The 18,969-nt window shown below is 40.4% G+C and overlaps 1 protein-coding gene across 1 annotated transcript in view; it reads left to right on the forward strand.

Moving 5' to 3' along the window:
• LOC109913843 (sperm-associated antigen 16 protein) overlaps positions 1 to 18,969 on the forward strand; it is an 801,521-nt gene that overhangs the window by 614,565 nt on the left and 167,987 nt on the right. Inside the window, 1 exon segment of the mRNA XM_048598688.1 lies at positions 3,485 to 3,611. Coding sequence (XP_048454645.1) covers positions 3,485 to 3,611 — 127 coding nt within the window.

Genomic DNA, 18,969 nt, shown 5'->3' on the forward strand with positions numbered 1-18,969 from the left:
GTTATATTTCAAATGGATCTGCAACTCAAACTGGGCATCCATTAGGTAACTTGGGACATTAGCAACATAGAATTCTGTTAAACCACAATTCGTAATTTTTACCCTGCCATATCTCTCCCACCCTACCATTACCATCAAACCAGGATCAACACAGGTTTAATGGAGCATACAGGAGGACATGCCAGGCATAGTACCAGCCATACCTAAAAATGAGGTGTCGCCCTAGTGAAGCAACTATCCCGGATGATTAATGTGCCAAGCAGCATAAACAGCATGCAACAAACAGAACCTAGCAATCCCACAACAAAGAATCAATTCCATCCTCTGCAGTCCTGCCATATTCAGTCATGAGTGGTGGTGGACAATTAAACAACGCATTAGAGGAAGAGAAGGTGGTCCATAAGTACCACTGTTCTTAACAGTAGGGGAGACAAGTCCATCAATGCAAAATACAAGGCTGAAGCATTTACAGGCATCTTCAGTCAGAAGTATCAAGTAGACAATCTATCTTAGTTCCTCCAGAGTTTCCAAGCTTCACAGTTCTGTTGTGAGTAATTCACCTCCTGTTTCTTCAATGCCTGTTCAGAAAGCACGACTCTGGAATGTGGTGGAATTCTCTCTAATTGCCTGGATGGGTGCAACTCCAACAACACTAAAGAAGCTCAACACAATCCAGGACAAAACAGTTCACTTGATTGGCACACCTTCCGTCAGCATTACCATCCACTCCCTTCATCACAGAAACAACTGTGGCAATATGTTTACCATCTGTAAGACACACAGCAGTGACTCACCAAAGCTCCTTTGACAGCACCTTCCAAACTCACAACCTCTACCAGATAGGAGGACAAGGGCAGCAGAAGTATTGGAACATCACCACCTAAAAGATCCCCTCCAAGCAAAACACCATCCTGACCTGGAACTATAACACCATTCCTTCATTGTCGCTGGGTTAAAACTCTGAGACCATTTTCTTAACAGCAGCATAGATGCACTTACTCTCCATTGACTTCAATGGTTTGAGAAAAGGACAGCCTATTATCTTAAGGGCAATTAGGGATGACAATGGATGCTGCCTTAGCCAGCAATACTCATATTTTATTAATCTCTATTATTCCATTGTTTCATTGAAATTTACAGAATACTGAAAGGGGACAGAATGGATGTGAAGAAGATGTTTCCACTAATAGGAGAGACTAGAACCTGAGAGCACAGGCTCAGAGTGAAGGCACAACCCTTTAGAACTGAAAGGAGGAGGAATTCCTTCAGCCAGATTGTGGTAAATCTGTGAAACTCATTGCCACAGAAGGTTATGAAGGCCAATTCATTAAGTGTCTTTGAGACAGAGATAGATAGATTCTTAATTGCTGAGGGGATTAAAAGTTACAGAGAGAAGCCAGGAGAATGGGGTTGAGAAACATATCAACCATGATCAAATGGCGGAGCAGACTTGATTGGCCGGATGGCTTAATTCTGTTCTTATATCTTATGGTTATGGTTTAATGATACTTTTTAAAAATTCCTCTATTTTGAACCACATTATTCTTATTTTTGTGATACAGCTGTCAGAAATGAAGTTCACACAGTTCAACTGATGAGTATCACTAGAGCATGAACCAAGAAACCCATGTAATATGTGGATCTGGATTCAAATTCCATCATGGTAGATGTTGAAATTTGAATTCAATTTAAAAAAAGCCTGGAAATAAGTGTTCAATTGTCAATTGTTGGAAAAACCCATCTGGTTCATAAATTCAGGAAAGGAATCCACCATCTTACCTGGTCTGGCCTACGTGTGCCTCCAAGTCCATAGCCATGTGGTTGACTCTTCATTGGTGTCTGGGTAATTAGGCATGGGCAATAAATGCTGGTCTAGCCAGCGACATCCACATCCCATAAATGAATTTTTAAAAATCCCAGATAATACTTCAGTGCCGTACAGTGGAATTGCTGCATTGTCAGCAGTGCCATCTTCCAAATGAGCCTCCTAAAAGTTCAAGTTATGCAGTTTGGGCACTCTTCTAGTAGTCTGGACAATATTCACCTTCCACTAAAAACAGGCTCTTCTCTCAATTTTCTAATTTCAATTTTTGTGGGATTTTGATTCGTGCAAATTGATCACATTTGCCTACATGTTAACTGTGACTGTTCTTCAAAAGGAGTTGAAAACTCATTCTGAGCCAGTTAATAGCATTCAGGCAGTTGTTTGGGAGAGACCTCTGTCTCTGTAAAATCCAGCCTGATATTACCATTCAAGATTTAGATTGGATAGATGGAGGCCGAAATAGGTAACAGATGAATATGAGAGCAATGTAAGCAAATGTGATTAGAAATTATTAGAAATTAGAAAACCAGCTGGCTGGAGGAATGCATAATATTGTCGGTAGAATGCCAGGATCTCCACTCCACCAGCATAACCACTGAAACCTCACAGTAACTCTATCTCTGCAACTGTCTCCACATCCACCAAAGCTCATGCTCCACCACTCTCACAATTGCCTGGAACATCTTCGTTAAATCACTGTCACCAATTGACCTGTTTGGCTGCACAGCCACTGGGATGTTCAGCACACACTGATCAGCGTCCACTTTTAAAAGCTATCATCATGCACAGATCTTGGAGGTCCATGCAGCAGAAAAAATAACCAGAAGGAACATTGGCATTGAATGCTTCTATGGAGGTTTGGGTTTGAATAACTTTTACCAGGTAATTTAGAGGCAGGAATAACTGTCATGTAACCCATGTTATAATTAGCAGGAAAGAGTGTATTTCATTTCCAAAATATATTGACAAATTATTTGGACAAAAAATTAGAAAATAGAAAGCTCACAAAATATAAGTTTTTTTAAAATTCTAATACATTTGATATGGTAGATAATAGACAAGATATTTCCATCTGTAGGGGATCCCAATACCAAGGCTCTTAAATATATGATAGTCATAAATAAATTTAAAAAGCAATTGGGGAGGAGCCCCTTAACCTAGAGATTGGTTAGACTATGGAAATTTCTACAATATAGTATCATTGAAATAGATGGTGTTAAGGAGAAGCTAGATAAGTACAAGACAGAAAGGAATATAAAAGAGTGGAAAAAATTAGACGAAGAGCAAGTAGCGAGGAGCATTAATATTGTTATACATTAGTTGAGCTGAATGGCCAGTTGCTGGCCTGTCCACTCTATGTAATTCTATTTAAGTTAATTGCTATTTAATTATTGTTGAGTAGTCCTATCATGCAAAACTGGCAATACCAAATGAGAAGTTCAACTTACATATCAACGCTTCCCTCGTCTAATTTTTTTTTACAATATTTATCAATTCTGAATTTGATTTAGTTTGACTTAGTCTTTGGATATTGGGAATCATGAAAATTGTGTTCTCGTCTTATGTAATCTACCTTTTTAAGGTCACTCTAAAATGCAACACATAAATCTGAAGCTTCATCCTGTACAAAAATAATCTTCCCTTATGTTTGCTCGATAGGGTGATACAGTTGTTTCCTGTGACTCATATGGCATACTAAAGCTTTGGGATGTGCGGAAAGTGGCAATAATGTTATCAGTTGATGCAGGCCCTCATCCTGGAAATCAAGTGATTTTCCACCCTTCAGGTAGGAATCTATTCTTTTTGTTAATTAAGGTATCGTATCAGCTGTTCCATCCCATCTTACTTCAGTCCCCAGTATAACCTGTAAGTGTTAAAAATATAATCGCTCCACAAATACAGGGAATATGGAGATAGTAAACTGATGGTTTGGTTTTTCACTGTGGAAAGTGGTTCTGGGGTGTTTATTTTCTCACGTAGTGCAGGTAAAAAAGCTGAGTTCTAAACTGGATACCAAAATCTCATCATAACCAAACTATCAGAATGAAGTTTCTTTGGTGGGATGAAAATTCTCGTGACTTTGGTAATTGCCCATTATAACCTTAATCTGGCAAATACCATGTGGTTATCTCTTACTATTTTATTTGAACATTGCGAAACATATTTTGTCGATGCTTTTAGTCTCATGTCAGTATTACAACTTGTGCAAGTGCATTTATGAAAGTGCACAACACTGTGAGCCCAAATGATAATCCTAAATTGGTTGCCAACGTAATTCTTCATACACTTGGGGGTTATCTAGCAAATGCTGTCCAATTGTGCCATCACGTCTCATATTGGATAGTGTGTTGTGAGTATTGCAAGCACAGGTTGTTTGGGTACTGTCAGGACCTTGCTTTTTGCAAATAGGCAAAGGAATATTCCATTTGATTCGATCCTTTGGGACATGTAGCCTACATACCTAGCAACAGACCAGCACTGAAATTCAAGTATCACTTTATTAATTTATGTGACAGACATCTTTTATCGTTTGACAGTGGCATTCTGTTAGCAATGAATATTACTGATGTTGTTCCTGCATCGTAGTAGCATGAAACAACTAACTTCACCTGTTGCTGAAACCTTTGAGAAAGCTTACCCTTCCAGGGTAATCTGAGATAGACTGGGCACTTTTCAAGGTCAAAAGTGATGGCCTCAGGGCCATTAATGAACTTGCATGTTATACCATGAGATATAATCTGATCAGGGTAGCCATTATCCCACCCTATTTCAGCATCACATTTACACAGCTTAAATATTATCTTTGAAGTTACTGTTAAGGCAAATATTCTAACACATGTATGCTGATCAGTTACAGTAGTTTTTTGGTAGACAGTACCAGATCTCTCAATTGAAGTAGTCTTCTCAACTAGAACATTGAGAAAAAGAAGCTCAGTTGACCATTCCATTTTAAAGATGAATTTGCTCAAATGTGGCACACTTGGGTGTACTGGAAGCTGTGTATACTAATACACAGGGCCCTGTTCTTTACAGATAGAAGTAATATGTCCACTCAGTGCATCTGTTTCATCTCCAAAAAGTAGGCTCATTCCTCAGAACAGTGCTTAGACCAAAGTAAACCTAGTTTAAAATTTAAACAAAGCCTGGAAGTTAACTGTCAGCTGTTATTAATTGGTGCATTCTCCGTGGCAACACCTCTACCAATCAGAGTCCATTTGCCAACAATCAACACTATGCTCTCGTGGCATATAAATGTTGATTTCCCCTTAATCTGGTCCCTTGTCCTGATGACTGCAAAATGAAAAACTTTGATAAAGTATGTCTTCTTTCAGCATTACCCAAGTTCTGAGTTTCCAAATGACTTTGTTTTATTTTATTATTTACATTGTAATTTCATGCATATAAAAATAAGTTTACAAGATGATTGGATGACCATGGATGAGGAAACAATTTAGTGAATCTTGATTCATCTTTTCAGAGAGGTCCTAATGTCCTCCCATTGTAACATCAAATTCTTCTTTAAATGATTTTACATGCACTATTAAATCTCTGACATTTGATTTTTTTTGGCGAGGTAAACCTCAAGATGCTTTTGATAACTTTCAGTATTTAGTATTTCGGGCATTTTTTTAAAATTCTGTACTAACTGAAATTTTGAAACTTAATTTTAATTAATTAATTTTAATTTTCACGTGTGTTCAGATATTTCTCTTTGTCACTGTTTATCATATATGTGTTCACTTACACTTGTGGCAAATATAGAAAGAACAGTCTACTGTCAGAAGGCTACCTCTTAATAGAAATGCTTTAAAGTTTATGTGACAGGCTAAAGCAATGACGTATATTGTGTATACTGCTCTGTCCAACCTAGATCATACATAGTAGCAGGCTCCCAGGAAGTAGTGAATTTAGAATCTGAGGACAGCTAGATTCAGTGTATGATTTTAAAAATCCATTCATATCCACTTATACTTGCCTGTACGCTACAAGGAAACAATTTGAAGCCCTGTTAAATGTTGACATTGATCATGCAAAGCTCAACTGCATTGTTTTATTAATTATTCTCGAAAGAATCAAAATGTTGAACATTTTTGTGACATATAAATAAATTTACATCATTTTTTATATAATTTCAAGTAACTGAAGTTGGAAATGAGAAACTGTATCCTATGTATTCTCCAGTAAACAACCTGCAATAATTGCAGTTATCTATTAGGCCAGAGTTAAGCTAACCTAAACACTAAAGACAATAAAAAGGTTTCAGTTTACAAAGGTGACCACATAAATTATTGTCAAGCTGTTTACACAAGAAAAAGTGCTGGGAAAACACTCCATGTATGTACATCCTAACATCATTTATATTATTTTGCAAATATTAGATCTAAAAATCTTGTCATTGAAGGATATCATAGCCTTAAAACCTGGTTACAGTGCATCAAAGATGTCCCTTTAAGCAATAAACTGAGAATGATCTGCTCCAAACAGATCAGCCAGTTCAATTTGAAAGCAGAACATGACAAAATACTCATCAGGGTCTGGCAATATCTGTGGAGAAAGAAACAGAGTTAATGGTTTGAGTTTATGGTCTTTCAACAGAACTTGGAAAAGTTAGACATGTTGTGAATGAATGGTGGGTGAAACAAGGGCAAATTAAGGTGATACAGGGAAAGGCAGAAGAACCTGAATGACAGAAGGGTTAATCTTACAGGATCAAAAACAATGGTGATGAGGCAAGAAAAGAAACAAGGAAACACAAGATGTGACGGAAGCAGGTGTGCTGTTGACTGAAAGCAAAAATAAGAGAAAAACTCTCAAGTTACAAATAAAGGGAAACAAAATGAGGGACAGATTATGGTTTGAAATTTCTGAAGTTATTGTTGAGTCCAGAAGGCTCTAAAGTGCTTATTTAAAAGATGATGTGCTATTCCCCTGGCTAATTTTAAGCATCAGTGAAACAATGCAACAGGTTGAGGACAGAAATTGAAGTTTGAGAGCAATGTGAATAACTTAAAATGACAGGCCACTGGTAACTCATTTAGCCTACCCAATGTAGAGGAGACTATAATGTGAGCAGCGAATACAGTAGACTAACTGAAGTAAGTACAAGTAAATCATTCCTTTAGTTGGAATAAGCATTCGGGATCTTGGACAGTGAGCAGAAAGGAAATAAAAGGGTAGGTGCCACATTTCCAGCAAACGTTCTCAGGAAGAGGATTAAGATTTAGGGGTGATTGAGGAGTGGACCAGGGTCAAACAGAGAGAATGGCTCCTGCATAATGAAACATAAGAACAGAGTTAGGAGCAGAAGCAGCCGTTCAATCTTTTGAGGCTGTTCCACCATTCAGTAAGATCTGATTATGGTCTTATCTCCATTTTCCTGTCTTCTTCCCCATACACCATCCACTCCAAGGAATAAGTTCAATGGCACAGCCTCCATTGCTTTCAGGGGAAGGGAATTCCCCAGACTAAACAATGGCTGAGAGAAAAATATTCTCCTCATCTTTGTCTTAAATGGGAGATCCCTACTTGCTATACTTTGACTCCCAGTTCTAGTCTCCCAATAAAAGAAAACATCCTCACAGTATCTATATGATCAAGTCCCTTAGATTTTAAATGTTTCAATAAGATCACCTCTCATTCTTCTGCAGTGGGTATTATCTGAACCTGTTCAATATTCCTTTGTGAGAGAGGTTCAACCCAGGACTGAGTTGTGTGGACCTTCTCTGGACTGTTTCTCACACGTTTAAGTCCTTTAATGTCACAGTACTTCACATGTGCTCTCACCGAGGCCCTGCATATAGGATACAATAAAACTTTTCTATTTTTATATGCCACTCCAGTTGCAACAAATGTCATCACTCCAGTTGCCTTCCTAATCACATGCTGTACCCATATATGCGGAACACCAGGATCCCTTTCTACCACTGAATTAAACAATCTCTCTCTATTTAAATAGTATACTGCTTTTCTTTTTCTTCTTCTGAAAGTGGACAAGTTTAATTTTTCCTACATTATATTCCATCAGCCAAATGTTTGCCTATTCACCTGTCTACATCCCTTTATAGTCTTTATCTCCTCTTCACAACTTACTTTCCTATTTATCTTGGTATCATCAGCAAATTTAACTGTATATGTTTGGACTTTCCATCTAAGTCATTGACATTGCTTGTAAATATATGAGGTCAATACTGCAGCACTCTACTATTTACCACTTGCCAACCTGAGCATGGCACTTCCATTCCCACTCTATGCTAATAAATTACCCTCTACACCTTGAGCAACCTTTTTAGCAACCTCTGATGCAGCACCTGAGCAATCACCCTTTGGAAATCCAAGTGCATCTGCAGGTATCCCTTTATCTATCTTGCTTACTACGTCTTTAAAAAATTCTCATAGATTAGTTCAATGTGATTTTCTTTTCACAAAGCCATGTATATCTGATCCCAATTTTTTTTATGAAGTATCCTGCTACAACTTCCTTATTCATGAATTTTAGTAATATTCTATAACAGATATTAGACTACCTAATTAGTTTCCTGCTCTCTATTTCTTGCAGTTCTTGAATAAATGGTGTCATATTTGCTATTTCCCAATTCAGTGAGCTTTTTCCAGAATTTAAGGAACTTTGGATGATCTTAACCAATGCCTGTATTGTCGCTGCAGCCGCTTGTCCTTGATGCTAGTGATTCTAATAAGTTCCTTCCTGTTTTTCACCTTTTGATTTTCAACTATCTTTGGAAAGTTTTCTAAGTCTTCAGCAGTGAAAGGCACAAAATGTAAGTTCAATGCTTTTGCAATCTCTTTGTTTTCTATTACTAATTTCTTTGATATTTCTATCTAGCTTTCTCTCATTCTCTAAATTTTCCTTTTCTATGCCTTTCGCTGCTACTTCTTAAAATCTGTCCAATCTTTTGACAGACTACAAACCTTTGCAGAATTGTACAATGTTTCTTCTAATTTCATTATTTATAGACTCATAGATGTTTATACACCAGAAGAAGCCGTTTCAGTCTGTAATGTACACACCAGTTAACAAAGATCTGACTACACTAATGCCATTTTTTAGATCTAGCCCATAGCCCTGGAGACTATCACAATGCAAGCGAATATCTAAATACTGCTTCAATGTTGTGAGAGTTTCTGACTTAACCACCCTTCAGGCGGTGACTTCCAGGCTCCCGCCAGCCTCTGGGTGAAAACTTTTCTCTTCCACTCCCCTCTTAGTCTTCTACTTCTTACTAATCTCCGTAGCCATGGTTATTGATCTCTCTACTAATGGAAAAAGAACTTTACAATGCACCTATCCATGCCTTCATAATCTTGCAAACCTTTATTTGATCCCATCTCAAATTTTGCTACTCCAAGGAAAACAACCCCAGCGTATCCAATCTTACCTCATAGCTCAGATCCTTCAGCTCAGGCAGCATCCTGGTAAACCTCCTCTTCAACCTTTCTACTGCAATCACATCCTTCTTATAATGTAGTGAACAGAGCTCCATGCTGTACTCAAATTGTGGCCTAACCAGTATTTTATACAATTCTGTACAATTTCCCTGCTCTTGACCTCAACTCCATTCTCCCACATTTGTTCCACATCTAACAAAAGCAATTTTAGTCTTGAAAATTCCAATTATACCAACATTTGCAGCCTTTTGGGGATGAGATTTCCAGATCACTTCTTGATTTCGCTCCTGAACGACCCAGCTCCAATGGTAAAAGTCTGTCTCTTGAACTTGATCCCCCACTGGAGGAAATATTCTAGGAAATATCCTAGAAAAACTTTAATGATTTGATTAGACTATCTCTGAATATTCTAATTATCAATTAGATGAATGTAAGCCAAACTTATACAATCAGTCCTCATAATTAATCTTCAAAGCTCCATATCACTCTTTCGGCTTTGAAGAAAAGCAATAGTGGAAATTAACTTGTCAGTGGAAAGCAGAAAATACTTAATGCGCAAATAGTAAAGTTTTGTTGGGTTGTTGACTGGTTCCTTCCATTTCACAGTGTTCTTAATTGATACTGGGGAAGATTTCATCTTATAATAATGTGATACTGGTGATGACACAAAACTGTATGACTAGTTCTGATTATAAATGGGATGGTTAGTTTAGGATTCTGGATGAAACAGATGCATTTCAATGTAGATGTAGATGTAAGGTTTGTTTTGAGATATGGAATACAGATCGTGAAATGATGATATTTTAATTGTGACAAAACAAGAGGTTATTGGCATGATTATTGACCGCTCAGATTTTACCTAACCAGTATTAAGATGTAATCAATAAGCCATGTGGTGCGGCATGCATCAAGATAGCATGTGGTCACAAGCTGAAAATAATTGATACCAATTTTGCAGTGTTCATTAGTTGAAGCTTATTTGGAGTATATGTGCATTTAACATATTATCTTCAAAAGGACATTGTTTTATTAGATATTGTGCAAGAATGGTTGATGAGGGTAATTCAAAGATTCAACTTGTGAATTTGAATTCAGAACCGCTTTGAAAATACTGAGAGAATAGCTGACAAATTTGAATGTAACACAAAATGTAAGTGCAGAGTTGGAGGCCATGGGCAGAAAAGCATTAAGCCTCAAGTAAGATGCGAGAATACAAAGGATTTTTGATTCCCCAAGGATTGGAAAATCTGTGGAATAAAATACTACGGTTAAATGATGGTTAATGATGGTGCATGCAGAGAAAATGAAATGAGTTTATTTAGCCAGAAACAAGACTTAAAGAGTCATAGACATGTACAGCATGGAAACAAACCCTTCAGTCCACCTTGTCCATGCCGACCAGGTATCCTAAATTAGTCTAGACTTGTCGGTTGGTTCGCCGAGCTGACTGGTTTTCCTGCAAACGTTTCGTCTCTCTTCTAGGTGACATTGTCAGTGCTGTGTAGCCTCTGTAGAAGTGCTGTTGTTCTATCCCACTCTGAATTTATATGATCCCGCCTGTCATGGTGGGCAGTCTTGTTTCCAGTTTTGTACCATAGTGGTATGTAGATGGGGTATTTCAACATGTTTATTAATTGCATCGGTGGTTGAAAACCAGGCCTCCAGGAATTCTTGTGCTTGTCTCTGTTTCGCTTGTCCTAGTACTGTAACTTTGTCCCAGTCAAATTGATATCCTTCTATGTCTGAGTGTATTGAAACAAGGGAGAATTGGTCGTGCCGTTTTGCTGTGAGTTGGTGTTCATGTATCCTGGTGGCAAGTTTCCTACCCGTCTGTCCTAAGTAGTGTTTCTCGCAGTTGCTTATGGTATTTTATATAGCACACTTGTCCTGCTTATTATGGGTATGGGGTCTTTCATCTTTGAGAGTAACTGGCGAAGTGTGGCTGTTGGTTTGTGTGCTATCCTTATTCCAAGAGGTTTTACTGAACACAGTATCCCAAAAGTGGCCTCACCAATGTCCTGTACAGCCGCAACATGACATCGCAACTGATATACTGCATGAACTGATTAATAGAGGCGAGTGTACCAAATACCTTGTTCCCTGACAACAAGGTGCAGGGCTGGATGAACACAGCAGGCCAAGCAGGCTGATGAAGGGTCTAGGCCCGAAACGTCAGCCTTTCTGCTCCTATGATGCTGCTTGGCCTGCTGTGTTCATCCAGCCCTGCACCTTGTTGTCTCGGATTCTCCAGCATCTGCAGTTCCTACTAACCTTGTTCCCTGCCCTGTCTACCTGCGACTCCTCTTTCAAGGAACTATGAACCTACATCCCAAGGTCTCTTTGTTCGGCAACGCTTGCCAGGATCCTACCATTAAGTGTATAAGTCCTGCCCTGATTTGCCTTACTGAAATGCAACACCTCACATTTATCAAAAATTAAACTTTATTTGCCACTCTTTGGCCCATCAGCCCATCTGATCAAGGTTCTGTTGTACTCTGAGATAACCTTCTTCATTGTCCTTTATACCACCAATTTTGGTGTCATCTGCAAACGTACTAACCATGTCTCCTATATTCACATCCAAATCATATATATAAATGACAAAAAGCAGTGGATCCAGCACCAAATCTTGTGTCATACTGCTGGTCACAAGCATCCGGTCTGAAAAACAACCTTGTACCACCACCCTCTGTTCCTACCTTTGCATCCAAATAGCTAGCTGTCCCTGGATTCCATATGATCTAACATTGCTAACCAGTCTGCCATGTGGAACTGTGTATGAATGCGTTTCTGAAGTCCATATAAACAGCATCCACACTCTGCCTTCATCTTAAAGTGAAAAGAATAATTATTTACAGAAATTCAGTGTGAAGCATGGTACTGATGACTGCAACTGTATCATAGAATCGTAGAATCCCTCCAGTGTGGAAGCAGGCCATTCGGCCCATCAGGTCCACAGTGCCCCTCCGAAGAACATCCCACCGAGACCCACTCCCCCTACCCTATCGTGTAACCCTGCATTTCCCATAGCCAATCCACCTAACCTGCACATCTTTGGGCTGTGGGAGGAAACCAGAGGAAACACACACAGACATGGGGAGAATGTGCAAACTCCACACAGATAGTCGACCAAAGCTAGAATCAAACTCCTTCCCTGGCTTTGTGAGATGTAAGTGCTAACCACTGAGCCATTGTGCTACCCAATTGTACTGTTGCATCACCTCCTCCAGCCTCAACTCTCATGCAAGATTGCTTGTCTGATCTTAGGTTGTGAATGAACCAAAACTTCCTTTCATTGAACACTGGAAGCCAAAACCAGCCAATCAAGCATTTTATTCACCAGTGACTGTCTCTGTTCTGCAAGTCAGACTGCATGAGATGGTTTACAGCTTCCTTATCTAATTCTACTCTAAGCTGATTTCCAATTTCAAGAACTCCCACCTCTGCAATATTAGTCACCTCCATACTTACCTCACTCCTGCAGAGATAATCATCCACAGATTTACTTTCTACAGACTTAATTTATTAAGAGCCATCCTGGCTGGCCTGCCAAGTACCACTGTCCATACAACTTGACTACTATCATCAGATCATATACCCCTAGCCTTCACAAGCTATAACACCCACAGGCCAAAGAAGTAGAAGTAGGCCATTTGGTTTATCGAGTCTGATATGCCATTAAATGAGATCATGGCTGATCTGATAATGCTAAACTCTACATTCCTGTCATATCCCCATAACCCTTCATCCAATTCTGATTAAAAATCTGTCTATCTTGGCCTTGAACATACTGAGTGACCCAGCCTCAACGGCCATGTGCAGTAAAGACTTCTACAGAGTTACATTTGCTTTAATTTAAAGTTCATTGATAAATTCTGCCATGATCATAGAGTCACAGTCATAGAGTCGTAGAGTCATACAACATGGAAACAGACCCTTTGGTCTAACTCATCCATGCCGACCAAGTTTCCCAAACTAAAGTAGTCCCACTTGCCTGCATTTGGCCCATATCCTTCTAAATCTTTCCTATTCATGTACTTGTCCAAATGTCTTTTAAATGTTATAATTGTACCCGCATCTACCAAATTCTCTGGCAGTTCATTCCATATATAAATGTGTGAAAAAGTTGCACTTCAGGTCCCTTTTAAATCTTTCTCCTCTCAGCTCAAAAATATGTCCCCTAGTTTTGAACTCCCCCATCTTGGGGAAAAGACCTTTGCTATTCACCTTACCTACGCCCCTTATGATTTTATAAACCTCTATAAAGTCACCCCTCGATGTCCTATGCTCCAGTGAAATAGGTCCCAGCCTATCCTTATAACTCAAACCTCCATTCCCAGCACTATCCTGGTAATTCTTTTCTGAACCCATTCAATTTTGCCTTACTATCCATATTCTCCAAATGTAGACTTCTATACATCCCACCTTGCCACTGGTCCAACACTGGTTGCAAAGACTATTTAATTACCTCAGCCCTACTATTCAAAATTCCCTTCGTAAAACTCTCCACCTTTAACTTCCCTGTTGGATTGTGGGCGTCACTAGCCAGGCCAGCATTTACTGCCCACCCCTAATTGCCCAGAGGGCAGTTAAGAGTCAACCACATTGCAGTAGGTCTGGAGTCTCATGCAGGCTAGACCAGGTAAGAATGGCAGATTTCCTTCCCTAAAGGGTATTAGTGAACCAGATGGGTTTTCCTAACAATTGGAAACAGTTTCATGGTCATCATTAGACTCTTATTTCCAGATTATTCAAAAGCCACATCTTTCAAGTATTATGTTCAGTCACATTTTCTGTATTTACCCAGTACCCATGCACAGTGTTGTTATTCCAGTCTTTGGAAATCTTGAAGCATCATGCTGCCGATAAACAAAACTTGCATTTATTTCAAACTTCAAATCAGCCTGCTTTAGCAATAATCTTGCCTTCAGCATAAGATCAGGAGCGAAATGTTCACTAATGATTGCACAATGTTCAGCTCAACTTATAGCTTCTCAGATACGGAAGAAGTCAGTAAGAAAAACAAAGTTGCTGGAAAAGCCCAGCAGGTCTGGCAGTATCTGTGAAGGAAAAAACAGAGTTAACGTGTCGGATCCAATGACCCTTCCTCAGAACAGATTGGTCACCGGACCCGAAACGTTAACTCTGTTTTTTCCTTCACAGATGCTGCCAGACCTGCTGAGCTTTTCCAGCAACTTTGTTTTTGTTCCTGATTTACAGCATCCGCAGTTCTTTCGGTTTTTATGATGGAAGAAGTCAGCGTCCGTATGCAGCAAGACTTGTAAAATACCTTGCCTAAAGCTAAGGGGTGGCAAGTAAGATGTGCTCCACACAAGAGCCAGATAATGGCTATCTCCAACAAGGGAGAATCTCATCATCGCCCCTTGACATCCAGTGGCATTATCATCACTGAATGTCCCATTATCTAACATCCTGAAAGCTACCATTGACTAGAAACTGAACTGGACTAGTCTTGTAAATAGAACTGCTACAAGAGCTAGTAAGAGACTGGGGAATCCTGCAGTGAATAACTCATTTCCTTACTCCCCAAAGCTTGTCCACTATCTACAAGGCACAAATCACAGTGGTGATGGAATACTCTCCACTTCCCTGAGTGTGTGAATCTCCAATGACATTCAAGAAGCTTGACACCATCCAGGAGAAAGCAGTTGACATCTCATCCACGATGAACCACTCCTTCCATCATTTAACCACCAGGCCCCACAGTTTTCCTGTTATTCACTACATTCACCTAAATACTCTAACTATGTCACTGCCACTCTGTTCCTAATGCCCACTTGTCATTGTCCTTTAGAAACACATCACGTAAAGGTAAGCAATTGGACAATTCCAAACTTGAGCTTTTATTTACAGCTAGCAAAGCAATTTAAACAAAACCAATTGAGGCTGAATTTCTCTCTACTATACCAGCGAAATGCTGGCATTATGACCAGTGACTATTCTGTGATGGTCTGCTGCACCCAGCTCATTTCTGCCGGAACTGATTGTCTATCTTGGAGCATCCGATGCAGCTGAGTTCTGACGTACACAAGTAAAGCTTCCCCCTCTCCAATATTCTCAGATGACTGTTTCCGTTCCGCTGGCTTCATAGCATCCAGCATATCATCTCCTTGCCTTTTCTAATTGTGTAAAGCACAGAATTCCAGGATTATGCAGCACTCTCTGACCAAACAATACTGGAAGGTTCCCCAAAGCTGGTCCAAGGCACAAAACCACACCTTTAGTAGCCCTACCATCTATCCACCATGGCGCTGCTTGGAGCATGTGCTGCAACTTTATAAAGATGCTGTGCCAGCTGAGTGACCAATATGTTATATAAAAAGGGAGTGCATGCTGAGCTCTGAGCCCCTTCCCAACCCAGAACTACATAATTCATTCAACTTTTCACTTCATTGAGTAGAGTCCATTGTCATACTTACAGGATATGTGATGAGACCATGTTTCTATACCCAGAGCACCTTTGGAAATTTCACAAGTGATGGGGCACTTTTGACTAGCACTCGCCTCTTTTTAAGTCATTTCCATTAACTTCTGCATCACTGAGATTTAGTGTCAGGTCTGCAAGTACCAGTGGCTCAATGCAAATCAACTTTGAGCAGTATTTGAAACCTAAGCTATTTACTCCGCATGCATAGCAAATGGACAAGAAATGTTTGCAAATGAAATATAGCTGGAGTTTGCAAATCCATGCTCATGTATTTGCCACTTCAATGTCCTAATGCCTATCAGTGACATTGACTCCGCTCAACATTTTTCAGATGCATTTTACATCTAGAGGATGGCAACTGATGGCAGGGAATGCAGCTTCCAATGGACACTATCAGCACTGGGCTCCACCTAGCCACAAGGTACTTCCCCAGTCCCACCACCCACCAAGCCTCCAAGCCCCATTTACCCCACTCTACCCCAACAGCCACTTTCCACCCATCTCCCCCAAGTGGAGACACAGGACTTTGATTTTCACCTCCAACTGTCCTCTTTGTCCCTAAACGCTAACACTATACCTTAATTACACCCATCCTGCTCCTCTACCCTCCTATGTGAAGGCCATGGTAGTGAGCACTACCAATAACCCATGCTTCTCCCCACATACTAGCCTACTATGCCCTCCATTACTGTTTCTCACCACTTCCCCAATATACCTGGAGATACCCCCTATCACATTGTTCATTCATACTTCCATTCAGGCCCTCCACCCTTAATTCTTCAATCCATTTTGGCAGTGATCCTCCTTCTTACAGGCTCACATTGCACCCCTGTCAGTGGTCAACAGATGGCCCCCTAGGACTGTATTCAACCCAGACCTCTGACTGACTTTGATGAGCACCCACTAGGTATGACTATCTAGACTGCTTACTGCTGTCTTTGCAGCTCCGGAACAGATGATTCACAATTCAAAAGTCTCCCCCTGTCCCTGGACAGATCCTACTGACAACTATGACAAGCAGCCTATCTGTGTACCTGCGCTAAGGAGTGTGTCTATACAGTAGGACTGATAGTCTTTGGCTCTAGCTGAAGCTCTAGTGCACTAAAAGACATGGTATGGCAAGGCAAGGTAAAAGAAGACATGCAACTAGGCACTTAATGAGGACTAAGAGAGCAAACAAGCAGCCTAAGATGCAACTTGGTCCAATCCCTGAGCTGGCTGCTTGTCCCTGAGTACAAAGTGTCCTTGCAGCAGTCTTTCAATGCTAATTTCCAAAGCACCCTGCAGTACAAGTCCGTGCTCCCTATGTTGCCAATAAGCGCGTTGGGAGATGTGCCAGCATGGTTGTGAAGAGTTGGCTAATGTCCAATGCCAGTGCTCATGTTTGGGTTTGTGGATGGTGTCTATGGATTGTCCTGAGATGCTTTTTGTGCTAAAGCAAGATGAAGGCTGGTTGCAGCCAGCGCCCAGTTGAATTTACCAGGTAACTGGGCTGACTTCCATGTTGAAAGTTCTGAACGTCTAGCTTGCTCGTTGGTTTTAGTAAGATAGAAAGCTGAATATTAATGAGGTGAGTTGCAGCGTTATTAAGGCATTGAACAAACTGTAATACCCCTCAATTTGGCAAGTCAGTGCTGCCTAGCAAGAAACTTGCCTTGCCACTTGGCAAATACACAGAAGATGCAGCAGATTGCTCACATCAAGGTGGGACTTGCTGGACTTCTCACCCAATTCGGCCACACATCTTTCTATGGCCCATGCCACTCAAACCACTATAAGATTCTGCACATGTTTTAGGTAACCTAGTCTTCTCTTAAAAAGAAGCTGCACAGAATAACATTGCTGAAAAGATTGAAGAGAAAGAATTCCAGGGTGATAGATGCAGCACTAAAGCCATGAGGAGGTGAGCAAGGGGAGAAACACCATGTTTTTGCAGGGGACCAGGAAGCTGGTAAGACCCACCTACAGAAAGACGAGGGAACAGATGTCAAAGGATGTCAATTCCTGAAGTTTGGGCCTGAGAACCTGCTAGAAGTGCCACAAGAACTTGAATTACCTAACAGAGGTGATCAAAAGAAAAGCATGTATTTTCATACCCTCACCACCATACATACATACCCTCACCACCATATCTATCATGCTTCTCAATGCAGACATCCCAACATCACTCAGCGGCACTCCTAGGTGCTCAGGACTCACCTCTCACATCCATCTCACCTTCCCACACCTATCGAAGCTGCCAGCCTTCTACTCAACGTGCAGTACTTTCATATGACTCCAGTTATTTGGTTATGGCATGAATATCACGCAAACTTACTCATAGAGCTCTATAACGTGGGAAAAGGCCCTTTAACTCATCAAGTCTGTGCTACAGACTCACTGACAGTCTCCCCACCCTTACAGGACAAGGTGGCACAGAAGAGAAAAAAGTAGACCAGAAACTGAAATAAGGATGCCTGCATTTTTGGTACCCTATGGCAAGTATCATGGAACTGACTGTGACTCAGAGAACTTCGAAGACAACTTATTCCTGGCTTATGCCTCTTCTCAACTCCCAGTATATCTTCATTATTCTATCTGGCACAATGGGTAAGCTGGTGAAGGTATGACCATTGACCTCTTTCTGCCCATCCACGCCACTTTCCTTCACATCAGTGTTCCTATTCTGGTTTCCTGCTTTCAGACACTCAAGCACAAATACCCAGCCACATCAACTCAAAGAAGAAGAGAGTGACAATACCCCACTAATAAAAAGCCCCATCAGTTTATCTCATGCTTACTGCAAGTATATAATTGGAATTTAGCATGAGTCACTGGACACAAATGGGCTGCAGCCGTGCCAGAAAGAAAGGGTTGCTCATATGACATATTATTAGAGGGCAAGTTTGCAAGTGAGTTCTGCACAGGCTTCAGTCTGGGACCTCAATGAGGAAGCATATCTGGGAGTTCAGGTGGGCATAAGATGCCACTTGTCAAACAGTCTCCTATCACTGTCAAGGAGCATTAAGAACCTCAGCTCAAAGTTCACGTGCACAGAGCTTTCTTGTTTGCAGCTTTTGTTTCATTCTCCTGTCATGCTGCAGACCCAGAAGTGAGGATGCAACAGCATTTCAGGAAATTCACATAACCCCAAAATCACTCTAGACTATTTACAGATACTATAATAGCCTTTAATGGAACACAAGTGAAAGGCCCATCTTGCAGTGTAATGCTTGGTGTTTGATGAGTTATTGATAGATTCATTGCCTAGACCTGCATAGTCCATGATTGGGCTGTGTGAGGTCAGGATTGC

This window comes from Rhincodon typus, chromosome 7 (assembly GCF_021869965.1).
Source record: "Rhincodon typus isolate 14 chromosome 7, sRhiTyp1.1, whole genome shotgun sequence".
In the NCBI taxonomy this organism is placed as follows: domain Eukaryota; kingdom Metazoa; phylum Chordata; class Chondrichthyes; order Orectolobiformes; family Rhincodontidae; genus Rhincodon; species Rhincodon typus.